Source organism: Echinops telfairi, unplaced genomic scaffold, assembly GCF_000313985.2.
Source record: "Echinops telfairi isolate 266 unplaced genomic scaffold, ASM31398v2 ScPeMD7_3533;HRSCAF=4204_1, whole genome shotgun sequence".
Classification (NCBI taxonomy): Eukaryota; Metazoa; Chordata; class Mammalia; order Afrosoricida; family Tenrecidae; genus Echinops; species Echinops telfairi.
In genome coordinates, this window is record NW_022107432.1 from 16,641,438 (window position 1) to 16,659,954 (window position 18,517).

The following is an 18,517-nucleotide window of genomic DNA, read 5'->3' on the forward strand; positions in this document are numbered from 1 at the left end:
ACAACTTTAACATTTCCTCCATTTATCATGGTGTTATTAGTCAAGATGTTTTTTTGTTTTTTTAGTATTGGCATGTAGTCCACACCGAAAGGGTGTGATCTCTTATCTTCATCAAAGCTATAGTCTTTTACCTTTTATTTCAAGTCAAGCAAGGTTGTATTGTCTGCATATTGAAGGTTATTATTCCTCCAATCCTGATGCCAAATTCTTCTTTATATATTCCAGTTCCTCAGAGTATTTGCTTAGCATACAGATTGGACAAGTATGGGAAAAGGATACAGCCCCAATGCATACCTTTTCTGATTTTAAACCAGACAGTATTTCCTTGTTATTTTTGCACAATTGCCTCTTGGTCTTTACAGAGGTTCTGTATGATCACAATAAAGTGCTTTGGAATTCCCAAGTGTTGAAATGTTATCTATGATTTGCACAAATGCCTTTATGTAATCAATAAAAGTTACTCCTCTTTCTAGTATTCTGTTTTCCGCCAAGATCCATCTGACATCAGCAATATCCCTTCTTCCACATCTTTTCCCGATCTGGCTTGAAAGTCTTATAGTTCTTTGTTAATCCACTGCTGTAGCTGCTTTTTAAATATGTTCAGCAACATTTTCCGTGCATGTGATGTTAATAATTATTCAACAATGTCTACATTCTGTTGGATGACTTTTGTTTGGATAATTGCCACAGATTATGCCATACGTTGGATTGCCATAAATATGGATCTCTTCCTATTTTTTGACCAGATGACTTTACACCAAATGCCTTGGCATAGACAAGTGAACACCTTCCGTGCTGTGTTTCACATGAAGCCAATTCCTACAGCCTTGTTTCTCACCGATGCTTTCACTTTCAGGACAGCTGAGACTGCTTCCTTCAACAATCTCAGCTTGTGGTCATTTGTTATCTCTTAAAATTGTTGAATATCGGCCAATTATTTTTTGTATAATGACTGTTTATATCCCATCTTATTTTGGTGCTGCCTATGTTATTCAATATTTTGTCCATAAAAAAACTAGTACTGAAACTCAAGGATTGAATTTCGTATTCAGTGTTTTCAGCTTGAGCAATGTTAAGCATGCTCTTCTTGTTTGAGGTTTTATAAATCCAGGTCTTTATGCATATTATTAAAAAACTTTATTTTATAGTTTTGAGCTGTCTTTGGAAATCTTTGTTATTTTATTTCACTATTTCTCCCATTTGCTTAAGCTATTCTACTTTTTAAAATGTGAATATTTTAAATATTGGCTAAAAATTCAATGTTTTTAAAAACTGTAGTGCTAATGGAAAAGCATGTCCTGTGACACATTTATGCCATGGACCATTGGCTGATGACTTCTGTCTGAGGTGATGGTATTCTCACCATCGATGGAGTAGGGCAGAAGTAGGCTTGCAGGGTTCAGTATCCATAACCTGGAGACTTGAGAAGGAAGTCAAGCCTCATATATAGGGCCGACGCCTGCCTCTAAATCTGTGGATGTTGGGTTTTACAAGACAGAAGCCTCCAGTCTAACACCTGTGATGGACTTGGAATTTGCCTATTATAGAAGCTCTTTAATTGATATAAACTACTTTGTGTGCGTTTGTACATATACATTGTAAGTATGTATATAAATCAGCTTCGCTGATTTTCTTCTCTAGAGAACCCAGCCTAAGATAGTTGGTTAGAAATTATTTTTATAGATTAAGTGACAATATATTCAGAGATATAGATTTATTATCACAACAACAACAAAAACCATTTTTATTTAGCGTTAAGAAGCTACCTCAAATCCTCTGATTTGTTGATCAGATGTGCTTAGGTTCATTCGTAACAGTTTTCCAAAATATAAGCATGCTTTGATGTCAGTGAAAAGAAATTCTCAGTATCTATTCCGAAGCTCAAGCAAAGGAAACATGTTAAAAACATCTGGCAAATTTTAGTTAGTTCACTAAAAGAATAAGAAGCTATGAAAGAGAGTAATGGCACTTTAGGGTCTTATGATCCAAATACCTAAACAAAACGTAAGCCATCAGCTAAAGAATAATAATCTTAACTAACACTTATGTTCCTGTGGACTAGGCACTATCAGCATCTTGCATATATTGACTCACAGCATCACATTTTATCTGTCATATGACCAATAATGAGCTCCATTCAGACATTATAAACTATCAGACTGTGGCTGTTCTTACGGTTCCAAGCAAACAATTGGAGATAGAGCACTACAAACATGGTGTCCCACTCAGCAGCTATGAAAAACTCATTCCAGGACTATACTAGATGCTCATCAGAGATCTGCACAGTCTCTATTTTTATTTGAGGATGATAATTCCCACAGAAGCTTCAGCATCTGTAATATCATTGTAGGTAACAGTTTTAGCAATCCATAAATATTAAATTAATATAAAACATTCTCATATAAAACTTTTAAGAGGCATCCAGTTTGTTATAGGCTTCTTCGAAGAATGCTAACATGTTCTTCATCTGGGATGACTTATGCAGAGTCTCCAAGTCCTTCAGAAGACCATTCTGATTGGGAATCAGTTTCAAAATTTCATCCTGTGGGTATAACAGTACAATTTCTTTTTAAGCTTTTGCTCTGGGGAATGACAAATGTAATTTCAACAGAATAGCATAATCATCTACTTGTGCTAATCACCCAACCTCTCCAATCATCAACTTGTGGCCAGTCACCTTTCAGAACTCCATCTTACTCTATCTTCCCTGTGCTCATTCTGGGCCTTTCACCACAAGTCAAGGACAAATTACATATAGAAACAGTTAAAATGACTTTTCAAGAAAATATGAAGAATTTCCACCACTATAGGATCCTTCTATTATCTTTCCACCATCTATCGAGCAGCCTTTGAAAGAAGACACACTATGAATGTAGTCCAGTACAATAAAACACAATGAGATTTTATAAAATCATATTAGAAACTTAAACAAAATTTACTTCCAGAAACTCTACAATGTGTAGAAAGGCATAACTCAGCCTATAACTTGTAGTAGCAAAACTATTTAAGATCAGTAATTCATAAATTGTATTATAGCACATAAACAAAATGGAATGTTACGTAATGGAATATTATGTAGTTACTGACAAGAATGAAATAGATCTACGTAAAGGGACAAAGAAGAATGTCCAAACTGTCTGGTTAAACGAGAAAAGTAATTTGCCAAGTCACTTATCCAGTATGTTTTTATATACGTGGGCCTTCAAAAAATCTGTGGAAATATGGTATCAAAAGAGATTTTTTTTCCATGAACTTTTTGAAACTCCCTTGCATATGCAATCTAGATGTCATGATATAGTGAATATGGCTGATATGCATTTACCTGAAGTATGGGTGCTTTGAGACTGCGCTCAGAAAGTTCTGGAAGATTGAGCACCCCACTATGATCTATTTGAAGCACCTAAAATAGGAACAGAAAGGTACTGATTATTTTCAAAGGCTGACTTCTCCAATCTATTATACTCATAAGTTGTCTTGGTATAAGTTGACAAAAATATTATCTATAGGCTACAGTGTTTAATAATTACCTGTTGGGAGCTTTGGCATGGGGCGGTCAATAGTGGGGGTGGCTGTGTGGGTCGCCATGGGGATGGAGCTGTTCCCGGGGAGGCTATGATGGGTTGACAGGTGCGTGATAGTGGGAGCTGCTCTCAGCACAAGCATGCACAGCACAGGCAAGAGTAACAGCAGTGCTGTCCCGTCCGAGAGCCAAGCCCAGGAGAAGTTCGCACTATGCATATGAATATCTATCTGCTCGACGTAGGAGCTCAGAAATCTGCCCACACATTTTTATCAGAGATAAGATGGGAAAAAACCATCACATTGGGGGAACCACCAGGATTCTTACATCCTTGGTGGTGTGTATTTTGGGATCTCTACTGTGCAGCTCCAGAAAGGCGGGAAACATGTGAACACTCAAGTGAAGCAAAAGTTTTCATGATTATAGTGCTGCAGCAGCGCCCAGTCCAGTGCTAGGAAACATTCCCCCAGCAGAGGGCATGCCAGTAGGTCCTGTACCACCAGGGCTCTTTCAGCCTTTTATGTCACCTCGGTGCCCTGGAGGCCCAAGGCCCCTTTGAGGATACCTAACCAGGCACTTCGAGGTGTCCCAGGAAGTCAGCCATTACTTCCCAGTGGAACGGACCCAACTCGACAAAAGGACATCCAAAAGGGGGGGGGGGGGGGGAGGCAATACAGAGAATGACTCCTCCAAGAGGAATGGTGCCGTTAGGGTCACAGAACCATGGAGGTGCAATGAGACCCCCCACTGAATGCTTTAGGTGGCCTTGGAATGCCTGGAATGAACACGTGACCAGATGGTGGCAGCCCTTGGCCAAATCAAACAACTGCCAACTCATACCATACTCCTCAGCATCTCCTGGGAATTGTGTAGGTCCTCCAGGAGGTGGAGGGCCACCAGGAACACCCATCATGCCTAGTCCTGCAGATTCACCAACTCTGGAGACAGTATGTATACTTCAATGAATGCAGCACCTCCTGGACCTTACAGACCTAATTTTACAATGGGCCCCAGATCCGATGGTCCGATGGGTGGATTAGTAGGAACAGAGTCACATCACATGAATGGCTCTTTAGGCTCAGGAGATATGGGCAGCATTTCCAAGAATTCTCCAAATAACATGAGCCTGAGTAATCTGCTGGGTACTCCAAGGGATGATGGGGAGATGAGGGGGGGAAATTTCTTAAATCCTTTTCAGAGTGAGAGTTACTCCCCTAGCATGACAATGAGCATGTGATCCATGACCAAGGCGCCTCGTGAAAACCGGTGAGTGCGCCCCTCACGGAGCTACTACGAAGAAAACTACTCATCACAGTGTCTAGTCCAACCAAGGAGTCTCCGTCACACCAGAGCCACCTTTTGATTTCCTGCTCTCGCCCCTATTTTGTGAAGAAAGCGGGTCCAAATGTGATTCAACCAACTGTCCGGAGCGGCATCTGAGAATTGCCCCAAACCAAACTGCAGAAAATCATCTGTGCATGTATATGTGTGGGAAAGACTGCATTGTATATTCCATCCTTTTTTTCACGTTTACATTTTAAGGATTAAAAGTTGCTCTTGCACCTCCCTGAACCACTGTGTATATCACTGCTTTATATAAGTGTTTTCTTAAGGTGAACTAGATGTTATGGTTTTGTAAATGTCTGCAATCATGGATAGGAAAGAAATTGCTTATTTGAAAAAAAAAATTACCTGTTTTGCCTTCTTTTCTACTTCTTCCACTTCATTTGTCAAAATCTGAATTTTGTTTTTTAGGCTCTGAATATTCCCAGTCATTGACTCTATAGTCTCTACGATGTTATCTACTTCTTCCTGAGTAGGAAAAAGAAAATATATGTTTTAAACGAAACTGTCCTATCCTGAGATAATTTTCAAAATAACTCATAAATTTAATAAATTCTAAAAGAATTAAATGGATTTATCTTCATTTTTTTTCTTTCAAAACACAGTCTTTTTAGAAAGTTAACTTATTAATGTAATGATGCATAGTAAGAGAGTTTGAGTGTCCCTGGAGCAAGGAAAAATACCCCACACGTGGACATTTCCTTAAAAACTTACCCAAACTGTTCATATTACAGATCATGGAACCGGCTGAATCTGTATCTATGGAGACCCAGGACAGATAACAGCAAACACAGTAAGAAGCTTTCCTGAAGCACATTAGCTGTGTGAAGCAGAGAAAGGCTAACTTTAAAATTTCTTTATTTACTTAAGAATATTTGAGTATATGTTCTTTCTATGTATTGACGGCAATGTTGGCACTAGGGCATGGAGCGGTAATCATACTTCTACAAATGAATGATAGTTTTTCCTCTATAGGAATATGTAATTTCTAGAGAACAAAGAGAAAATAAGAATGAATAGAATGAATATGGAATAATCAGAGATGTGCTGATTTTAGGCCAAGCATAGAATTAATCACCAGCCTGCAGGTTTCAAAAGGGGAATAAGAACTGCACTGCTCAGTGGCCTTTCAAAGCACAGTTGGTTTCTATTAGCTTGGAGCAACAGAGGAAGAGGGAGGAATACGTGGAATGGATGGTTAACTACCTCTATGAATAAATGTCTTCCCTCTCTCATTACTATTGCTATCATTTGATCAATGATTCTGTATTTAAAGGGGGTAAATGTAGAATATAGTTTATAATTCTCATGAAATCAAGGACTTCCAGAGTCAAGGAGACTAGGTGAACCCTTGAAACTATTGCCTCGAGATAAACTTTAAACCAGAAAATATTCCTGAAGTCTTGTTACATTAGCTTACCTAGTAAAGAATGTTTGCCTTGAGCTACGTATATGAGATCAAATTGATGGAAGCCACTAGAAGGGTTAGATAGGAAACGTAGGGAGCTATGTATTTAGGATAATGGGGAAGCAGCAGTTTAGAAAAAGAATGAAAATGGTAGCACAGATTGAAGAACATAGTCAGCACACTTAAATATCGCCTGTAGGAAATGTTGAATATACAATGGGCTACCCCCCCCCAAATGGATTTCCCCCCCAAAACTGTGTATTTAAATTTTTTTAAAAAACAACTTTATCACCTTCAAAGTACTGTCCATTACACTTATAACATTTGTTAAATCTGCGATTCCATTCTTGGAAACATTTTTCAAACTCATCATCCCTTTTTTTATTTCCTTTACTTCTTCTACATCATTAAATCATTGTACTTTAATGTCCCCCTGTAATTGCAGAAACAAAATGTAGTCACATGGAGCGAGGTCAGGTGAGTAAGGTGCACGGAGCAAGGCAGGCATGCTGTTTTTTGCCCAAAACTGGTGCACTAAGATGGCTGTGTGCGTAGATGCATTATTGTGGTGGCAAAGTGAGTCCCCCGTCTGCCACAAATTAGGCCTTTTTGTCACACTGTCACGCAGTCTTTTCAGAACCTCAACAGAAAGCTTGATCTGACCTGGTGGAATGAACTCCAAATGCACGAGCCAACATTTTCATCCATTTAGGAAGTTGCTGGACATCCAGAATGAGGTTTGTCATCAATCAACATTTCACCTTTTTTGAAATCAGAAATCCATGTGTTCACTTGAATTTTTCCCATAGTGCTGTCGTTGTAAGCTGTGTTCAACATCACAGCAGTTTCTGCAGCATTTTTCCTGAGCAGGAAAAGTTTCACAGCCACACACAGTTCTCTTAAATTGGCCATCTCAGAAAATGAGTATCGTGCTGAACTGGTTTTATGAAAAAATTCACTGTGACCAGTGAGAAACTTCCCAGGCAATGTCACTGGGTGCACTAACTCTGACTGGACTGCCCAATGCTCGCCTTGAGAAAAAATGAGTGCTACAAAATCTCCGCTCAGCACAATTCCAGTATTTTTGGGTCCCCTTGTATGTTCTGTTTGAATATTCTCAACAATAACAAAAACAAACATTTTTAAAAAACATCAAAAAATACCCTGCACTGTTTCCTAATCTAGTCCTAGTAACTGTCAATGAAAATACTGATTCTGGAAATCAAGGAACAACTTTTAAATCTTGCCTTAGCAATATTGTTGGTGTGTCATTCTCCAAATATTGAATGCAGAATGGTTGCTGGCACAGTTTTCCTTAGTAAATCCACTATGGTTTCTAGTAAAAACTTGTTAAAAAGTACCTGCAGGTATTATCAAACTACCTGTCTGCGCATTCTGTAAAGTTCCAGAGCTATGAGTAGAAGAGTTACAAACGGTTTTTCATTTTTAATTGTAAAAAACAAAATTCTGTAGAGGACAGTTATAAAAACTACTTCAACATAACCCAAACCTTGAGGGAATGAATCTCTGGGCAAAGGTGCTCAGGACCATAGCTCAGGAGACACCAGGTCATTTGGGATAACATGGTCATAAAGACAATGTTCTACATTCTAATTTGATGAGTCATAAACCCTCATGAACAACGTTCTTCGGTACAACTATTGGTCTTTCCCGCTCTAGAAGAAGAGTGATGGAAAGCAAAGACACATAGAAAGATACAGTCCACTGCAATACTGGACCATGTGAAGGTGACCCTGAAACTAGAAGAACTAGGTGATAGCCCAGGTACCATTACCAACTACTCTGAAAGGGGTCACATCAGAAGGTCCTGAATAGAGTGGGAGAAATATGAAACAACTCAAAATCAAAAAGGAGGCCAGGCTTACGGGTTGAACAGAGACTAGGGGAACCCCCAAGATTATGTCCCTTCTTAGTCACCCTTCAGGTACGAAACTCCACTCACCCTAGTGGCTCAGTTTTCATTCAAACAGGAGTCAACTTTAAAGAGGGAACAACGCTAGTGGAGTGTGATTCCTTGGAATAATCAACCATCTCATCTGAGATCAAAAGGAGACATTTACACAAGGACAAAGTCCAAAAGGTTAGCAAAGGAGGGCTGGAAACAGGAAACAGAAAGAGTAGGTACAGCAAATGGTGTTACATTGTTGGTATTGCAACAAATGAGATGAAACAAAATGCGTATGAATCAGTGAATATTAAAAAAAAAAAGCACAGCCACAATGGGAGACAACCACTAAAAAAAATTAAATTATAATATGTCAATTAGGTCTCAGAAAGCCTCTCATTTTATTCTAAATCCTCTGGAACAATTGGAATGATTTGGGAATTTTAGATTATTAGAGATCCCTGAGGATACATTCTAACATAAACCTACCCACCTTACATTAATCAATTGTTAGCAAACACCTAAACACTAGATCGACAAACTACTTTAAAATATCTATAAGGAATATACTGTCCACTTTGCTTTAATTTTGATTAACTACTTTTAATAATTATATCATATGCCCATGAAGATCATGGGTCACGTAGAAATGCCAGACTCCTGCTTACTTTGTTCTTAAATATGAGGATATAACAAATCCCGAAACAATTTTAAATAGGACAAAACCCTGTCCACTTCTGCCCCACCCTCACAATTGTTCCTGTGTTAATTTCATTATGTTCTACCCCCTGCCTGGCCCATTCTGACTCACATTAGCAGCCTTATGAGACACAGTAGAAGTCTTCCACAGGGTATTCAAGACTACACATTTTAGAAATGGCGCGCCTGGTCTTTTTTCTGTGGAGCACTCGGTGCGTTCCAATTGATGACCTTTGGTTATCAGCCCAATGCTTAACCAACTGGCCCACGTCTTTATTAAACCCAACACAACTGCCAGAGGCATTTCTGACCCAGATCTACTTTATAAGGCAGACTAGAACTGCCCTTTTGGGTTCCTAAAACTCTAATCTCCAGCAGCAACTGGAGGGTTTGAACTGCAAGCTGTGGTTAGCAGCTTAAGGTTTAACTCACTGAGTCAACTGGGCACCTTCTCTTCTCTGTTCTCAAAAACTCACCACTACTGGGTCAGTTCCACTTATAGTATAGGACAGGGCAGAACTGCCCCTGTGAGTTTCTGAGACTGTAGCTCTATAGAATAGAATAGAAAGAGTTACTGGTTGTTTTGAACTGCTGGCTTTGTGGTTAGTAGCCCAATGCATAATCACTAAGTCACCAAGGCTGTCTCCAGGAATCCCTGGGGGGGTGGGGTGGGGGTGTCAGCTGGCCAGCTCCCACTCATTAACACAAGGCCTCAGGTTTAGTCTAGAGATATAAATAACAAAGTCACTTTACTTAAAAAATTCCAAAGGTGTGAGTTAACTTTTCAGAACTAGAGACAAAGGCCAAATTATTTGGTACAGGCATTATTTTTTACTCTACATGCTGTTTTACTCAGTTGTTTGCATGTAAAAGCTTGAAGTTTACATATTAAAAAAAGCATGACTGCTAATACTATTTCTAATTATTTTCGATAGGATATAATTGCATAATGACCAAGAATCATTCTGTGAAATCAGACTGAAGAGGTCTGAATCACAGCCCTCAATGTCAATATATCTCATTCACGCTGGTGAAATGAGAATAATATACTATAGATCTTTAAATTGCTATGAGGATTGAAGAGTGTAATTGTAAAGTGCTTAGAATATTGCTTGGTAATGGGTATAGTGTGAAGCAGCACCTAGCCATTACAAGTGTCACTTTCCCATAAGCCCCCCACATCTTCCCCAGCATGCCAAAGGAAGCTCCTGTGAGCCTCAGAGTTTACGTCACCCCTTGCCGCATTCAAAGTTGCCAACTAGGAAGATACATGGTGTCCTCCCAAACCTAATTATTAACCACAGCCCCCTATGGCATATTAGGTGTGGTTTCTTTGTCTAGCTCTTTGCTTGCTCTGGCTTTGGCTATTCTACTACCCTGTTACCCCGACCTCTCTTCACTCTGCAAGTCCTATCCCCTTTCATGATGCTTCCTTGCCCTTCTATCTAGTCTTTAAAAACTCTCGGCTTGTGTTCCCCAATAAAACCTGTTAATCGAACCTCACATTCGGTTCCAGTCTAATTTTTCTATCACTTGGCACATAGAAATTTTTCATTATGTTAACTATAATATGAGGGACTTCAAAAAGCTGGTGGAAAGCTAGCATTAAAAGAAAATGGGCTGTTTCCCATTAAAATTTTGAACCCCCCAATAACAATGACAAATGTGTTCTCCTAGCTGATACAATACCACAGACAGGTTAGAAACACTTGCTATGTTTTGAAATTCTATAGCATTTAGCAATGAGTATCCCTAATGAGAGAATCAAAATACTATAGTAGTTCAGTTAAAGCAGTCGATGCCAAATGAAAACAAAAACAGGACTGCTAGTTGGACCTGATGCCAGGGGCTTAAGTGGAGAGCAAATGATTTGAGAATGATGAGGGCAATGAATGTACAAATGTGCTTTACATAATTGATGCATGTATGGATTGTGATAAGAGTTGTATGAGCCCTTAATAAAATGATTTTTTTTAAAAACAGGACTGCTAGTTAATCAATAATACAGCACAATTAATAACTAATAACTATAGAGGGCTAGAGTTCCGGCAATGTTTTCCTTTTGATTAAAATAATGAAAATTTGAAAAACCTGGTCTAACATTTACTATTTATGGCTGGAATTATATCAGAAATACTGGTCTTTTTCTCTCTCCAATAATTCTAATCTAAGGATTCTGCCCAAACTCCATACCTGCAACAAAGTCAACCCTTCTTCGTTAGCTTTGTGCTGTGCTTTTTCCATTTTCAGTAGATTTGACACTTTAGTTAAATTTTTCAGATTTGTAGGAGGGACTTTCAGGGTCTCACATAATTGTAGCAATCTTTAAGGATAGAGTAAAGACAATTATTTATTTGAAATTGTTCAATAATCAAGCTAAAGACAGTTGAAGTTGACAAAATAATTTTCCAAGTCCCGATATACAAAAATGACCAATGTAAGCACTTGTAATTTCAGATTCTTCCTAATAAATTCTCTGAAACGTATTCACTTGCTCCAGAAACACATGCAATAGCAGTTATTCTCTTAAGAACAGTAACAAAAAGGTTTCATATTCCTCAAATGTCTGATGTGGCAACAAAGAAGGTAGCTGTATTTTCTTTTAAAAGTTTGATTCATATTTCAATTGTATATTACCTTTTTTTCACAAAGTTAAGATGGTACTGAAGTTTTTCACTGTTTTTAACATTGTTACTCAAAATGGCTCTAGGAAAGATGGAAAAACAATATTAGCTTGAAACACAATTAGCATAATTCATGGACTTTCCACTCAGATTCTTTCAAGTGCTGCCAAGGAAGTATCAACTTTCTTTCTTTTGGTATTAAATATATTTTAAACAGTGTAATAAAAGCTTTTATTAGGTTGCATGGTAGCTATTACCTAAATCTTCTGATAGATATTGCTTTTTAAGGCAGTATCCTTTTTCTTTGTATTCCTTCTAATATAGAAACTTCCATACAAAGTGTCACTTTGAACTCAATGTCTTCCTAAAGCACGCCTATTAACAGAGCAAGGTTATAGACAGCAGAAAACCAGGTCTTAATTTTAATCTTATTTATAAATTTGATTATTTCATTGACAGAATCCCACGTTTTTAAAATCAGTGAAGTTTCTTTTGCTGAAGGCTAATGCCATAAAACTTATCTTCTGATAGAGAAAAATACTCTATCATTTAAGAGGATATTACATTTAGATTGATATGTATAAAAAGTATATAAATAGAAACCAAAGAGTGACCATAGGAAAAATTATACTCACAATATTTCTGACTCAATCATAACTTGCAAATGTTCTTGGTTTATCTTTGAAAGAGGTTTCCAGGTTCTTCTCTTGTTGGGTGCTATCTTTATCTGTTTCAGATTAGTTTCCCTTGTTTTTCCTGTCACTGGTGATGGAAGAAACTATGATTAGTGCATATATTTGCATGTTTTTACTTAACAAGTAATTCAAGTATAAGGAAGGTGAGGGAAATTTGAGCACCACAATACTATGAGGCTATATAAACTGTGGTTTACTATCCTTTGCACTGCAGTCATACAATTATCAGGGATCAACATAGAAGTTTGTTTCTCAGAAATGGCTTGAATTCTTTAAAAGCTTTATTGAAATTATTTAAAACTGATTTCCATAAATTCAGATGGTAATTGGAATAAAACAGATAAATCAAACCAAGTAGATTTTTCAGTATTTATTTAGCTAATGGTACTATTCCACTTATAAGTAATACTGAGGTAAGTAGGAGATATATTATCAATTCATGAAAATTGGCTTCAGAAAGAAGGAATTAAATAGGTTAAAATAACGGTTATGCAAAGTATTATAAATAAAAAATACTGTAAACTATGGGTATATAAAACCAGAGGACCAGAGGACTTAACCTGGTCTTGGGTGAGGTGGAAGGATTACTTCCATGAAGGAGTGGTGATTAAGCAAAGACAGTAACTTCAAACTAATTAACTGAAAATAAAGTTACAAGGTAGCTCTAATGTATACAGTGGTAGAACAGAAAATATACTTATCTTGAAGAGATCATTAGGTATCTCACAAATCAGTAATAATCAAAACTGTAGGGTACTTTCATTTTCTCTAGTTCCTATCAATTTAGTGCTATCAAAGCCTCCATGGCATTTTGCTATAGGTGCTGAGTAACATTTGTTGACCAAAATAAGTGAGCAAGCATCACTATCTACGCCTACAAAATGGTGAATGTGACTTCTTAATGCTTTGCTTTGCAGAACTCAAACAAGACGTTGAGAATGCTTTAAAGACTCATAGATAGCTTGAAACACGTTCTAGGTTAATACAGAATAGAAATACCTTGAGAAGACAGGTGCTTTCGCTGGTTGTTTTTCACTGGGCTTTTAACCTACAAGGAAACACAGACACAAGACACACACACAGAACACAGAATTCAATATCCGATAAAGGTATTTCCAATGTATCTGTCATGTATGTAAGGATATTCAGGTTAGGAAAAAAAACAAATGTATATTGTCATTTCTTCAGAAGAAGGGTATGTATTTATCATAGGCGGCGGATCTTTTAAAGCAATTCTGGACACTGGTGATAATGTGTAACAGAAGTTTTACGTCGTATCAAAGATTGTTTTTAATCAAGTATTACATTGCCCATGAAATAATATACATAGTTTAGCTACAAAACAAATATAGTCATTACCTACGGACCAGGTAAGGCAAAGAAAAAAATTTTGACTAATCTATTGATGAGAGCGGCAAAATTATAGTAGGAAAAAGTTATTTCTCCCATTTTTTCAGTTAATTAAAATCACTTATCCAAACTGGTGAGATTCTACTCATATCATCTGTATGCTGAGGAATTGGTATACTTCATTCCCACTCTTCCCATTTCATCCCCTTCGATGCCGCCTGAGCCACCCCTTCCTACAGCATGCGATGGTCAATGCTTACTTTTGAACAATTGAAGTAAGCAACAATAATCATCTGGAGAGTGTCCATGTTGCAAATATCTCTCACATAATTGTATGTAGTGTAATTTTTATTACAAAAATAGCTTTTACAATGGGGTATTAACAAATAATGAATGCACTGTCCCCCCAAACTCACTCACTCCTCGTATTTTCTAGTTTGTTAGCAAGTGATCTACTCTCTACATAGAACAGAAAACTTCAAATCAGAGTTCTGAAAGATACATTTGACATTTTTATTACCTCGTTCTCGGATAACTCCATTTCCTCGTCATCAGTTTCTCTGATGACTCCAACTCTTCGTCCTTTTCTTTTTGGATTTGTTTTTAACTGTTGAGATTTTTCCTTGGAGAACTTTACTTTGCCAGACATCCTGGAGAAAATGGAACAATTATACAGTACTTTGAAAATTAAAGACACAGAAAAAATGGTGAACCCCTACATAACATTTTATTAAAAAGGCTAAATTGCTTCACGTTAAAATAAAATCTGGGGATAGCACTGTTTTTGACGGGAGTTCTGGTTACTCAGTGGTTACGCACTCAGTAGCTGCGCATGAAGACAGCTTCATGAAGATTCATGGCCTAAGAAATCCCAAGGGGCAGTTTCTCTCTACTACGGGACCACTATAAGTGGGGACTGATTAAAGGGCAGTGAAGTAGGGTTATTTTTCCTGTTTTTAAAACATTTCTATAAATACGGGTAAGTCAAAGCACATTGCTGCGATATCACAGTAACCTTTATGAAAGAAAAAGTATCAAAATGTGAAGTAATTGTTTCTTGGAATATCCTCCACTTAAGTCTACACACTTTTGAAGTTAGTGTTCCACATCTCTAACTCTTCCACAAAGCATTCTGCACTCTTTGATTTACACTACAAGAATGGCAGATTTAAAAAATTCTTCAGGGGCCACAAATCACAATCCTTTTCAATGTTCTCTGAATTTGGGATACCAAAAGATCTGATGGGGCAAGGTGAGGGCTGCAGGGTCGACGGCAAGTTTCTTGTAAGACGGTCCTTGCTCTTCTGGAAGAACGACGTGCACGGTTATGATGGGAAAGCATTCCTTGGCGTACTTTTCCTGACCTTTTTCTCACCAATACAGCTTTCAGCTTCCTTAAAATTTTTCATAATGAGCCCATTCCCATCTTGTACCTTTTAAGAAAACCTATCAAGATTATCCATTTGGAATTCCCTAAAATAGTTGCCATAATCTTCAGAGCTGAGCCCTCTGGCTTGAATTTAACTAGCTCAGCAGATCCCTCGGAAGCCATACTTGATTTGACCCTTTTTTGAAGGGTCCCTAAGGAGAATAAGTGTATTCCAGCAGGAACTTGTCTGTGGCCCTCCACTGCTTGCAGAGCCATGTTTCAACATTACATTTGGCAGAAACCCGTGAGTGCACAAACTGGTAGCAATACTTTTTGGCTTTCCTTCCTACGTTGCTGTGTATAGCTAGCTCACCACACAGCTAAGTGATTAATTTGGTTTAGATTGTGATGATTATGTTAATAGTTTCAATATATACATAGACTTAGAGAAGGCCAACAAGGAAGATTGGAAAAAATCTATTCCTATTAAGCTTGAGAGTTTTCACTGAAAAACAAAACAAAAAAACCCAGAAACAATGGGCAGGAACTACCTGAGAGATTCCAAATCACATGTGGAGACTAAAGGTCGGGTCAGTTATAAAAAGAGCTAAAAAAAGAAAAAAAAGCTAATATCATTTTGCCTTGGTTTGAAAGATGTCATATTAAATATAAATTGATACTCATTATCTTTTGTGTTCTAGTTTTTAAATGCCTTACGTCTCAACTTGCCATATATGCCTGGCTTATCCAAATACCCTTCCATCCTCAATCCCTACTGTGCATCCCCCCCCAAACTCTTAACTATGCCAGTTATACTCCTCAACAAGCTAACCTCAGTCTCCTTTCTACACTTCTATCCCACTATTCAACTGAACCTTCCTTTCTAATTATCTTATGCATGGTTCTTGAACTAATTTTAATCTCAATACATGTAATGTATACTCTACCTGTATTGATCTCCCAGTCTCTGTCTGCCTACTCCCTTCGCGCCTTCATAATCACCCCACTTTTTTTCTCCCTCCAGTTTATGGAATCCTAAGTTCCCATTTATTGCTCATTTGATATTTACTTAGTTCTCTTAATTTTTTTCCCTTAATCTTTACTCAAAAACATTGAAATCAGTATCACTCCAAGTTTGGTCCACAAACTATTGGTGACAAACCCTTGTAAGTGTAAAATTGAAACATTTGGCAGAGCAATTTAATGCATGTTGAATATAACTAGGAAAAAATGGCCTAACTTTTGTCTCATTTCATTTTTCTAGGAATTAGTATTTTACAAAATTATTAGTTGTCATGGTGAGAAATCAAAACAACAAACTGGCCCTTTACTACGGACTGCATTTCGACACCTACTTGAGACACTTGACAGTGCCTGGTCCCTTAGCCTCTGCACAACTGGCATCTGTGGACAGGGTAATTCTTGGTTATGGTGGGATATCCTTGTGTAGGATATCTAGCAGTGTCTCAGTCCTGGCACCTTAAAAACCAGTATCCCTAGCCCCACTGTAACAACCAAAGCTGTCTCCTGATTGTTCATCCAGCCTGTCCTATCCAGACAGACCTGCGGAGACAACATGCACAAAAACAAGACAGAGCAAAACCAAGCAACAATGTACAACAAAACAGCAACAACATCAAGCCACTGACGAAGAACAAATTAAAATATACCAAGAAAGAAAAGCTTGTGTTTTCCACTCTAGCCTGTTGGGGCACCATGCCCCGTCTCCAATGTCCACCCTCATCATTCCCTGGGGATCTTGCTGCTCCCCACCCCTGCTGTTTCGCTGCACTCCCCCAGTGCTTTGCCTCAGTGTGGCGGGATCAGATCAGGTGCAACTCCCACACTGTGTCACTGGTGTTGTCCCCCGCAGGGCCATGGGTCAGTGAGGGGCATCATTTCTCATAGTGGGGCTGGCCATGTGGTCCTCTCTGTGGACTGGCTGCTCTATTTGGGGTCATCGTCCTCAAGGCCTGGTGGGCCAGGATGTGCTCCAGTCTCTCCCCCTCCCCCGTCATCTGCTCCTGTGTGCTCTGGTCAGATATATCCTTCTCCCGAAGCTGCAGATTCAGTGCCATCCTTTGAAATAAATTCTTCTCGGGGGTGGGGCAGGCATCCACTTAGTATTTGGGGCTGGGATCAGCCCCCCCAGACCTCTCCACTGGTTGCTGGGAACATTTTTTACAAATTTTTATTGGCATGCAATTCGCATTGTCATACAATTCAATTGCTCATATCAAGTACAGTTGCACAGTCATCAGCTCAATATGCTTTCAAATGTAAGAGCATTTTCAAGGAAGAAGGCTTCCTCATCTCCCTCCCTTGGATGGAGCCAAAGGGCAGAGCAGCTTTTAAGAAAACCTGGTGTTCTCAGGAACAAGAATTGAGAGAAGCTTCTACTGTGTATGCAGGGGCGGGGAAAGGTAGTCTGAGACCCCCTGCAGCTTGCAATAAGGGCTACAGGATTTATTTAATAAAGAACATAGAACGTACCCTTTCCCCAAGAGGAAACAGGTTGACATCCCAAACAGTTGCTTTCCCTACCACCTTGCGGAGACCGAGCATCTCAATCTAGACTCCTCCGTGGACGCCGGCGGTGAGCACACGCCTGGACCACACACCTGCCCAGTGCGGACTTCTCAAGGGCCACACTGCTGACCGCCGTGACTTCAGCGCTCAATACCAAGGCAGCAGATGGGCCAACTGCCAGCTACAGATAAGATACGGGGAGAGGAGGACTGAGGAACGAGTGGGGAAATCGCTCTCGTCCCCGAAGGCATATCTGCTCGGATTTCTTTCCCCTTGGCAAAGGCAGTGGCCACAGACCCCATGGACCAACCTGGACGCAGGAGATTAAGCGTTTTCACCGTTTATCACCAGTTCCTCTTTCAGCCTCAGGTCAGCAGTGCTCAAAGCAATTCCCGCCCTGAGGATCAAGTGATGAGCAGACCCGGAAGTGGACGGAATTAAGAGGAAACACTTGCCGGCGGAGGCGGGGCATCTCGCCTCACCTTCCGGCGTCCTCACGGCGCGCTCGCCAGAGGACGATTAGATTGGCTGGCGAGAGGGCGTGTCGGCCTACGCCTCCCTGGCCTGCGCGCATGCGTAGTGGGATCCCAGCGTGAATTTCCCGGGCCGGGGCGCGGAAATCCAGCTTCCGTAACCACTACGCAGGTTTGGTACTGGTTGCAGAGGGGTCCGCCAGTAAATAGGATTGAGCATCTTGGGGGGCACGTTAGCATTTCGTATCGCTCCATTCTCTGACTCCCCTCTTCCTCCTAGTCCAGTTAATTCTCTTTTTGTTCCCCAACCCCAAACGTTCTCGTATACCCTCTTAGGTAGACGTTTCCTCTACCTTTTCAAGTTCAGGTTCGCACTTTGATCTCTCATTCTGGACTAGGACCCCCTGGAAAGAGGATACTATTACCATTCAGGGGCTTAAGCCATCTAAGCACCCTAAAGCATTCTTCATGGCAGGGTCCCTTGCCCTAAGTCAGTGCGCAGGTTTCACTGGCTGAAAGCCAGCTGCCAAACAGTCGCTGGAATGGACGCCAAGTCGCGGTGACCCCGTGTGTGTCAGAGGAGAACTGCGCTGTAGGGTT

At 39.4% G+C, this 18,517-nt stretch overlaps 2 protein-coding genes and 1 pseudogene across 3 annotated transcripts in view; 2 read left to right on the forward strand and 1 right to left on the reverse strand.

The window, feature by feature from the left end:
• Positions 1–1,699: 1,699 nt before the first annotated feature.
• On the reverse strand, positions 1,700–17,843 carry CENPQ (centromere protein Q). Of its 2 annotated transcripts, XM_045294929.1 has the most exons (10): positions 17,755–17,843; positions 17,409–17,625; positions 14,067–14,196; positions 13,196–13,244; positions 12,137–12,263; positions 11,515–11,583; positions 11,071–11,200; positions 5,213–5,332; positions 3,323–3,400; positions 1,700–2,542 (listed from the first exon to the last, which is right to left on the reverse strand). In XM_045294929.1, exons 2-10 carry the CDS (start codon positions 17,435–17,437, stop codon positions 2,411–2,413), a joined length of 864 nt encoding a protein of 287 aa, XP_045150864.1. In that variant the 5' UTR covers positions 17,438–17,625; positions 17,755–17,843; the 3' UTR covers positions 1,700–2,410. The 2 variants fall into 2 exon arrangements, with proteins under 2 accessions (XP_045150864.1, XP_045150865.1); XM_045294930.1 differs by lacking the exon at positions 17,409–17,625 and having other exon boundaries at positions 17,755–17,836.
• Positions 3,662–4,757, forward strand: LOC101646614 (annotated as a pseudogene).
• Positions 17,844–18,036: 193 nt separating the features above from the next.
• The window catches only part of MMUT (methylmalonyl-CoA mutase), a 36,282-nt gene continuing 35,801 nt past the window's right edge, over positions 18,037–18,517 (forward strand). Inside the window, exon 1 of the mRNA XM_004696369.2 lies at positions 18,037–18,089. The gene's annotated coding sequence lies outside the window, so the exon portion shown is untranslated. The remainder of the gene's footprint in view (positions 18,090–18,517) is intronic.